The following is a 10,392-nucleotide window of genomic DNA, read 5'->3' as shown; positions in this document are numbered from 1 at the left end:
AAGAATTTTAGTTATAAGCTGGGGACGCATCGGTTGGAAGTAACGGAAGAGGAGAAGGACCTCGGAGTCCTGGTTGATCGCAGGATGACTATGAGTCGGCAATGTGATGTGGCCGTGAAAAAAGCTAATGCGGTCCTGGGATGCATTAGGCGAGGTATTTCTAGTAGGGATAAGGAGGTGCTGGTTCCGTTATACAAGGCACTGGTGAGACCTCATTTGGAGTACTGTGTGCAGTTCTGGTCTCCCATGTTTAAAAAGGATGAATACAAACTGGAACGGGTACAGAGAAGGGCCACTAGGATGATCCGAGGAATGGAAAACCTGTCGTATGAAAGGGGACTCGAGGAGCTCGGTTTGTTTACCTTAACCAAAAGAAGGCTGAGGGGGGATATGATTGCTCTCTTTAAATATATCAGAGGGATAAATACCAGGGAGGGAGAGGAATTATTTCAGCTCAGTACTAATGTGGACACGAGAACAAATGGATATAAACTGGCCGTCGGGAAGTTTAGGCTTGAAATTAGACGAAGGTTTCTAACCATCAGAGGGGTGAAGTTCTGGAACAGCCTTCCGAGGGAAACAGTGGGGGCGAAAGACCTCTCTGGCTTTAAGATTAAGCTTGATAAGTTTATGGAGGGGATGGTTTGATGGGATAACGTGATTTTAGTCAATAGGTCAATAACGTGCCATCGCTGGTAATTAGTAACAATGGTCAATGATGGGATATTAAAAGTTACTACAGAGAACTTTTTTCCGGAGGGTCTGGCTGGAGAATCTTGCTCGCATGCTCGGGGGTCAGCTGATCGCCATATTTGGGGTCAGGAAGGAATTTTCCTCCAGGGTAGATTGGCAGAGGCCCTTGAGGTTTTTCGCCTTCCTCCACAGCATGGGGCAGGGGTCGCTTGCTGGAGGATTCTCTGCGACTTGAAGTCTTTAAATCATGATTTGGGGACTTCAACAGCTGAGTCAAGGGAGAGAATTATTCCAGGAGTGGGTCGGTCAGCTTTTGTGGCCTGCATCATGCGGGAGGTCAGACTAGATGATCATAATGGTCCCTTCTGACCTTAAAGTCTATGAGTCTATGACCAGGGAGATTGAAGGGTTCACTTACTGGCTTATGTATGTTACCATTCCTGATGTCCGATTTGTGTCCATTTATTCTTTTGCGGAGGGACTGTCCGGTTTGGCCAATGTACATGGCAGAGGGGCATTGCTGGCACATGATGGCATATATAACATTAGTGGATGTGCAGGTGAATGAGCCCTTGATGGTGTGGCTGATGTGGTTGGGTCCTCTGATGGTGTCGCCAGAGTAGATATGGGGACAGAGTAGGCAACGAGGTTTGCTACAGGGATTGGTTCCTGGGTTGGTGTTTCTGTGGTGTGGTGTGTAGTTGCTGGTGAGTATTTACTTCAGGTTGGGGGGTTGTCTGTAAGCGAGGACTGGCCTGCCTCCCAAGGTCTGTCAGAGTGAGGGATCATTTTCCAGGATAGGTTGTAGATCGTGGATAATGCGCTGGAGAGGTTTTAGCTGGGGGCTGTATGCGATGGCCAGTGGTGTTCTGTTATTGTCCTTGTTGGGCCTGTCCTGTAGTAGGTGATTTCTGGGTACCCGTCTTGCTCTATCAATCTGTCTCCTCACTTCCCCAGGTGGGTATTGTAGTTTTACGAATGCTTGATAAAGATCTTGTAGGTCTTTGTCTCTGTCTGAGGGGTTGGAGCAAATTCGGTTGTATCTTAGGGCTTGGCTGTAGACAATGGATCGTGTGATGTGTCTTGGATGGAAGCTGGAGGCATGTAGGTACGTATAGCGGTCAGTAGGTTTCCGGTATAGGGTGGTGTTTATGTGACCATCACTTATTTGCACTGTAGTGTCCAGGAAGTGGATCTCTTGTGTGGACTGGTCCAGGCTGAGGTTGATGGTGGGGTGGAAATTGTTGAAGTCCAGCCATTCTTCCTTAACTAACAAACCAGCTGTCTGTGTAAATGCTTATAACAGTAGTTGTAACCCCCAAAATAGGTAGCAGGAATGACAAATATGGACCAGAGGCCAAGACTTCATCAAATACAGTGCTGGGAATAGGAGTGTAAAAGGAACCAAACCTGACACCACCCCACCACCCACCAGGGGAAACCTGGGGATGGCAGCACAGTTGCAGCCTTAATACTTACCTCACCTTAAGGGGAACCCACAGCCTTGTGGATTGGTGAGTATGTGATGCAGGTTCTGCTGCTGGTCTTATCTTGTCTTTCTAGTTCTGTGACTTTTTTTGATTACTTATATTGATCATGGTATTAATAAAACTCAGTGTCTGCGTCTCACCAATCATCTTCATAGTTAATCTCTAAGTTGCTGCTAGGGAATGAATCTGTTATTGGTGATAAGTGCATCTTGCACCCAAATTAATCATAAGGCTACTTATCCCTGTCTTCTGCTGGTTCATGGATCACTCCAGGGCTTAGGCAGGAGGTAGGTGTCCGGATGCCTAGAGGGAGGCAGCACTGTTCATCTGCAGAGGCAATAACATGGATGCTGCAGGAACTTTTACCCTGAAAAACATATGTGCCAAGAGAGCTTAGGCACCTACAGGGTTTGGCAGGAGTTCTGTGATTCACAATGCAGCCAAAACAGGGACATAGGTGCCTAAGTACTTCTATGGATCCCACCCCACTGGCATTTTCAAAAGCATCTATCTGTAACTTTAGGTGCCTAAATACTTTTTTTTTTTTAAATGTGGTCCTTAGTACCTCTTATCAGCCAGATTCTCAAAGCTTATGCCAGAAACAATTAACAATAGATTAGTCAATGTTAATTGTGACGCAATCTCTGTACAACAACTGATTGATTTAAAACCTTGGTTTTAATTAGGGCCATCAAGTGATTAAAAATATTAATCACTTGATTAAACAACAACAAAATACCATTTATTTAAATATTTTTGGATGTTTACTACATTTTCAAATATATTAATTTCAATTACAACACAGAATACAAAGTGTATAGTGCTCACTTTATATTTTTGATTACAAATATATGCACTGTAAAAATGATAAACAAAAGAAATAGTATTTTTCAATTCACCTCATACAAGTACTAAAGTACAATCTCTTTATTGTGAAAGTGTAACTTGCAAATGCACATTTTTTGGGGGGGGGGGTTTACATAACTGCACTCAAAAACAAAACAGCGTAAAACTTTAGCGCCTACAAGTCCACTCAGTCCTACTTCTTATTCTGCCAGTCGCTAAGACAAACAAGGTTGGTTACAATTTGTGGGAGATAATGCTGCCTGCTTCTTATTTACAATGTCACCTGAAAGTGGCACTGTTGTAGCTGGCATTACAAGATATTTACATGCCAGATGTGCTAAAGATTCATATGTCCCTTCATGCTTCAACCACCATTCCAGAGGACATGCGTCCATGATGATGATGGATTCTGCTTGATAACGATCCAAAGCAGTGCAGACCGATGCATGTTCATTTTCATCCTCTGAGTCACATGCCACCAGCAGAAGGTTGATTTTCTTTTTTGGTGGGTTGGGTTCTGTAGTTTCCACATCAGAGTGTTGCTCTTTTAAGACTTCTAAAAGCAAGTTCCACACTTCGTCCTCTCAGATTTTGGATGGCACTTAGGATTCTTAAACCTCGGGTCGAGTGCTGTCGCTATTTTTAGAAATTCTCACATCGGTCCCTTCTTTGCGTTTTGTCAAATCTGCTGTGAAAGTGTTCTTAAAACGAACATTTGCTGGGTCATCATCTGAGACAGCTATAACATGAAATATATGCAGAATGTGGGTAAAACAGCAGGAGACATACAATTCTCCCCCCAAGGAGTACAGTCATAAATTTAATTGATGCATTATTTTTTTTAATGAGCATCACCAGCATGGAAGCATGTCCTCTGGAAGGGGCATATGAACGTTTAGAATATTTGGCATGTAAATACCTTGTAACGCTGGCTACAAAAGTGCCATGCGAATGCCTGTTCTCACTTTCAGGTGACATTGTAAATAAGAAGCAGGCAGCATTATCTCCTGTAAATGTAAACAAACTTGTTTGTCTCAGCGATTGGCAGAATAAGAAATAGGACTGAATGGACTTGTAGGCTCTAAAGTTTTATGCTGTTTTGTTTTTGAGTGCAGTTATGTAACCAAAAAAAAATCTGCATTTGTAAGTTAGACTTTCACAATAAAGAGATTGCATTATGGTATTTGTATGAGGTGAATTGAAAAATACTATTTCTTTTGTTTATCATTTTTAAAGTGCATATATTTGTAATAAAAAATAATGTAAAGTGAGCACTGTACACTTTGTATTCTGTGTTGTAATTGAAATCAATATTGAAAATGTAGAAAAACATCCAAAAATATTTAATTTCAGTTGGTATTCTATTGTTATAAGTGTGATTAATCACAATTAATTTTGAGTTAATCGCATGAGTTAACTGCAATTAATCGACAACTCTAGTTTTAATATGTAATATATTACATAACAAAACTTTGTTGCCTGGGGACATTGTGAAGGCCAAAAGTATAATTGGGTTAAAAAAAGAATTAGATACATTCATGGAGGATAGGTCCATCAATGGCTATTGGCCCAGAAGGTCAGGGACCCAACCCTATGCTCCAGGTGTCCCTAAACCTCTGACTGCTAGAAGCTGGGACTGAACAACAGGGGATGGATCCCCTGATTAAAATACTCTGTTCTGTTCACTTCCTCTGAAGCATCTGGCATCAGCCACTGTTGGAAGAGAAGATGGACCGTTGGTCTGGTCCAGTATGGGCATTTGTATGCTCTTTATGTAGAGGAATATATTAGCTAAAGTCCAAGTACAGTTACTTATGCATGTACTTAACTTTATTCATATGCTTAAAGGGTTGCAAGTGTTTGTAGAATCCATGCCTCAATGTTTATATTTATCCTCTTTGCACTAACTTACTTGTAGTCTCATTTCTGGACTTCCTTAGCCTCAGCAGTGAACCTTAGGAAAATATCAAGTAAGAAGCTTAAATGACCAAAAGAATGGGCCAAGCCCTACTTCATGTAATTCCATTGAAGTTGGTGGAGTTTAACCAGAGATGAATTTGTCCCAAAGATTGTAAAAGCTTACACCTGATTCATTATTGTGTTCCTCTTCATCAAACAAATTTGGTGAATAAATTCCTCCCCTAGATAACCCCCAAGAGTAATTTAGCAGCAGTCACTGAATTTGAGATTAGGACACTTGTTCAATTTTCACTGTCAATTAGTATCCCAAACTAGATAATAAAATTCAAGGCAACAGAACTTGGTTGGAAAGTATAACAATAAAGTTGGAAGTATTAATCATTGAACCACTGTGAGCAAAAAATTAGAACTTAAAATACATTATTGCACAGTCTTAATGAGTATCAAACAAGCGAGATCCAGCTCTTCTTTTTATTATAATATAATACCATGTAGATTTAATGAAGTCAGGTGCAACATGACTTGCAAATATACAGATGTCCTAATGCTTCAGTACTTCACATGGGTATTTATTATGTTCACAAGAAGTTAATGTGTAGATGGAACATGTGCATCTGAGTCAGACTGATCAGATTATATATTCATATCTACTCTTCCCCTTCTGTCCTTTATGGAGTGATTCTTTAAAATGCTTTAGACTCTTTCTCAATTTCACCCTGCAGATGAAAATACATCTTTAAAAAAATCTGAGATAAAAGGATTATAATCCTTTGGAATGATGCCTCAATATTCTTATGCTCTCTGATCAACTGTACAATACAGAAACAAAGCAATTTCACATGTCCCTACAATTAAGAGACTCTACACCAAATCTTGATCCAGCTGTTTATTCTCATTTCATACAACAGAGAGTAACACCTTCAACATACAAAATATCACAAACATTTGATTTCCAACTTTTATATCTTCCCTGTGAAATGCTATGGATTAAATATATCATCTGCCTCAAGCTTGGCACAAGGACATGGATACAGAAATATCAGAGGCTGAGTGGCTAGAGCCTTTGACATCAATCTGCAATAGATTCACTCAAATGCATATTATATTACCCATGAGGATTGTATTATGATTCCCCTGAAATGCCAAACAATATGGCCAGTACTATCAACTCGCTGTCCAAAATATTACACACCAAAGTAACACTTTGTTTAGAATGTCTCACAAAATATCACTTCTGGCTCCACATTCCAAATTCATTTAAAGAAATGATGAGTACCTCAGATACTTTCATTCCAGCTCTAAGTTTGTGTATGAGCAAACATAATAAAGGTATCAGGAAACTGATATGATCCCATGTTTTCACTGAGCAAAAAAAGCTTACCCTAAATCTGTGGATATCTAATGTCTGTTTGACATCATTAAGAATAAAAAATTAACTAATAACAAAAATACAGGAGAATATACAAAGAGAAAGGGGTGTGTATATAATTTTTCTTAGAGTTTAGTTCTTTATGGAACAAATAATATTACACTGAAAATCATATTTGCACTCATAAGGATTATGGAACATATTCTGTGTAATATTTAAATTGTTTGAGTTGGAAAAGGCGTGTGTGTATGGGGGGGTTGTTTTGGTGGTTTTTTTTTTTTTTTTGTCTAAGCTAAGAGCTGTTGTGAATCTATACTGCATTTTGGCTGCTCTTGGACCTTCAATACTCACTGCAGTGTATAAGCAGTGTTGCCGGAGATGAATAATACTATCTTCTGTACCATCCATAAAATTATTGTAAGAAACAAATCATGGATTTGGCTCACAAGAAACTGGATGTTGCACAAGAATTCATGATGAGGGTGTGCTGAATCAGAATTCATCTTAGAGCAAAATACTGACACTGAGCTCACACTTCCCATCAGAGGATTATCATTCTTATTGTGAGGAAGCAAAGCAAGCTGATGAAGAGCAGAATTGATCTGGGTTCAAATCCTTATGTCTGACAATCAAATTCACTTCCATTTTGTTATCTTTACCCACCTCAAACACCATTATCAATACAATAGGCAGTCTCAACTCAGAACAGGGCCAGAACTGTGATATCAAGGATCCTGAAGACCATGAATGAGAAACAGTTAGTCAGAGCTGCATTAGGAAAGCTTGCAGTTTGTGCTGACTTGCTTTAACCAGTATAGAAGTTCTTAATTTCCATGAGTGCCAAATCCACCAAAGAATAAAATTTGTTATTTGAACACACATTTTTGAAAACCCTTTTGTTTTCCATAGTAAAGTATCTGAATTGGTGTTTTTTCCCCCCGTAACATGATGTGCAGATCCTGTTCCATTAATTAGCTAAACTTGAGTGATCCCGTTGTATTCACTTCATACAATACATCCTTGATGTCACACAACTTTTCCACAATTTGAATACTATTTGCTCTGAATTGTAATCGTAATGAAAAATTTTCACCCTAAAGAATTGATGTCTTACAGAACTCAGAATGGGGATACAGCCTTTTACCTCTAGGTCTTAAATTCAAATCCAGTCCAAGACAGTAGTGACTGAAGATCATTACCATTTGATACTGCTGTTTGGTGCCACAGGTGCAGTGGCCCCTAATTTCTAGTGAACTCTCCTATTCTGTATTCTGCATCATGACTGGCATTTTAGCACAGAAAGATTAAATGGGCATAAAGAGAGGAAGCCTGCCTGAATGTCAAGTGGAGGAGGGACTAGATGTGAAAATCCTACATCTGGATTGGTTACCATTTGCTTCTCCCTCAGATGAGGAAGACTCATCCATTTGTCCAGACTAGTAGCTCATCACTGAAAAAACACTAACATAATCCATGCTATAGAACAATTATAGTGCTGCTAAAAACAATTATGAAAAATGTTTACTGCATATATCCACTTGTTTTAAAATATGCAACAGCTCTCCAAACAAAGGAATAATTTGATAGTCTACTTTTAATTTTTATTGGATTGTTACAAAATGTAACACACAGATTTTTGATTCCTCCTAACACTTATGAAGTGTGTAATCTGATTTTAATGTCTGTCAGGCATTTACTGTGTACAGCACTTCAAGTTAAGAGGCTCAGTGAAAGTTCATTCACTATTATTCCATATTCACTTAATTTTTCTCAGGTGCCTTCATTTTGACCTTCTGGCTTACCTCAGGGTACAAATCTAGGCAACTGCGCACGCACACACACACACAGAGGAATAATCCCTGGAATAGGTGTGAAGTATTTTTACTTTCTTCCAATGATTTGCTAAACAATACCAGAAACAGAACTGTAATCTGAAACACTGGGTTTCTTAAAGCGGCCATTTGTCAATCTTGCCTTGGAAATTTAAATCAAACATCCCACTGATAATCAGTAATCTACACATGCAGATGGCATGTCCGTTTTTGATGATCAAACTGAGGACTTGATTATGAGGCCCTTACTTCTGCAAAATTCCCACTGGCTTCCATTGGAGTCTTGCCTGAGACTACATCTTGGTCACAGTTTTGAATACACTTCTGAAGCTCCTCAATTCAAATAGCACAAAAGGACTTGACTGAGGAATGAAGGCTAAGCTCAGTATAGAGCTCTCTTCCCCCCTTCCCTGCCCCCGAGAAGACCTGATAAACTCTTTTAAATGGGGTTTATGGTGGGAAAGCGACACCCGTTTTACAAATATACCAAACTATTGAAATCCCTGTCCTTGAGCTTACTGTAAGTATAATTAGGATCTGAAATAGGCTTTTTCCAGTTTGGTTAAATGTTGTTATAGTTTGCTCTCTCTCCCTCTTTTTATTACTTCAATCCAAACCTGCTATTCATATTATTAACTTTGATTTATCGTACATACTGGCTTCAGCCACTAAGCATATGTCATCACCCACGCTTAATTTATAACAGAATGTAAATTGTGCTGTGTCTGCTTCTCTGTAACCCATTAGATAAACCAGAATATAGTAATTTACTGTTCCCTCCATAAGAGAAGATGCAGAAGTCTTACATGGATGGTTACTAACCAGCAACCATATAGTCAGATAAGTAATTTTAAAAAGAGACAGCCATTTAAGACAGTAATTGAAAAGAATACTTCTTTTCTATAAAGATGAGATAAAATAGGTCACACTTTCCTCTGTTACCTTCATTCAACTCCACTGAAGTCATGGGGCAACACTGGCGGAAGTAGGACAACTGATACAAGCTCTTTAAAAACAATTGTTTGGTTATACCCACCTACTATAAACAAAAGGTGAGAATGCTCATTTACTTCAGCTCTGCAGGGTTTTCTGAGAACTAGAACAGTCATTTGAGGTTTGTGTTTTTTCCTTGAAAAGATTTGATTACAAAACTTCCCTTAACTCAGTTAAAGCCAGGAACACTCCTCTTTGCTGTAGCTGGTATGATTACTAAAGCAATTTTTGTTGAAGGGTTCAGTCAAAGTTAAGCTGGGATCTTTCCCCTCCTGGCTGTCGTCTTCATGCAGTTCTAGCTTTACAGACTTCTGGGACATTCCTGATACTGTGCAGCAGGCTTTCACTAAACCCTTCGTTGTTCTTTTCAAGATAACTGGAGGCTTGACTCCCCTGTAAGCGGGGCAACTGAACTGGAAGCAAGGACTTGTCTTAAGCAGTCAAAGAAGGTGATATTCCTCAAGATCTGACCTAGAGACTGAAGTAGTTCATTTTTCATGAAAACCTCTTGAGTGAACCTGTTATACACCGGAGCATTTAAATGGGAATTTACAAGTAGAGAGGGGCTAGTGATTTTCTTTAATTCCAACAACTCTCATTTAGAGTGCAGATGAATACCATTGTTTGGAACTACGGTACTGTTTAAAGGCAGACTCACACAGTTCATCCACACAGGGTTTGATAATCCACACAGAGGGCAAAATCCTGCCCTGGGCAGTGCTGGAAACGGGAACAAGGTTGATCATAATACACCCACCAGTTCACAACTCCTACTCACCAGAGGATTCCATGGGGAGAGCTTGTAGGAGCTGTGGTGAGGTACACTTTTCTGCTGCTCTAAATCAGAACAGCATGTGACCCCAGCAGTGCATGGTCCTGATTGTGGTGTGTATACTAGCCAGCCTGGGAACTGGACCTACCCTCTAGTCATCAGACCATACTGCCTTGAGGACATGGTGCATAAGAGGGCTTTTGTGGGCTTTTAAGCTCTAGGGCAGAGGTCCCCAAAGTTTGGGGCGCACACCCCTAGGGGGCCATGGAGGAACATTCAGGGGCACAGCAGGGCCTAGGGCAGCCCCCACGGGGGGGGAAGAGTATCACCCAGATACTTCCTGTCCCGCTCTCAGACGTGTCCCTCGCTCCCATCCCCACGCCTCGCCCTGTGCCGAGCCTCGGCATGGCTCCACTACTGGCCTGGCCCCAGCCCCACTCCCAACCTCAGCCTCGGCCCCCGTCCATGTCTCCCCCC

General features: G+C 40.4%; 1 protein-coding gene across 1 annotated transcript in view; it reads right to left on the bottom strand.

Annotated features, from left to right (window-relative positions):
• Positions 1-2,243: 2,243 nt before the first annotated feature.
• Positions 2,244-10,392, bottom strand: part of LOC112119101 (UDP-N-acetylglucosamine transferase subunit ALG14 homolog) — a 31,920-nt gene continuing 23,771 nt past the window's right edge. Inside the window, exon 4 of the mRNA XM_026656073.2 lies at positions 2,244-2,550. Within this exon, the coding sequence (XP_026511858.1) occupies positions 2,416-2,550 (135 nt within the window). The 3' untranslated portion in view covers positions 2,244-2,415. The remainder of the gene's footprint in view (positions 2,551-10,392) is intronic.

The sequence above is a fragment of the Terrapene carolina genome, unplaced genomic scaffold (assembly GCF_002925995.2).
Source record: "Terrapene carolina triunguis isolate 2854851 unplaced genomic scaffold, T_m_triunguis-2.0 Scaffold211, whole genome shotgun sequence".
Classification (NCBI taxonomy): Eukaryota; Metazoa; Chordata; order Testudines; family Emydidae; genus Terrapene; species Terrapene triunguis.
The sequence above is the reverse complement of the archived record's forward strand: the minus strand, read 5'-3'. Positions and strand labels throughout refer to the sequence as shown.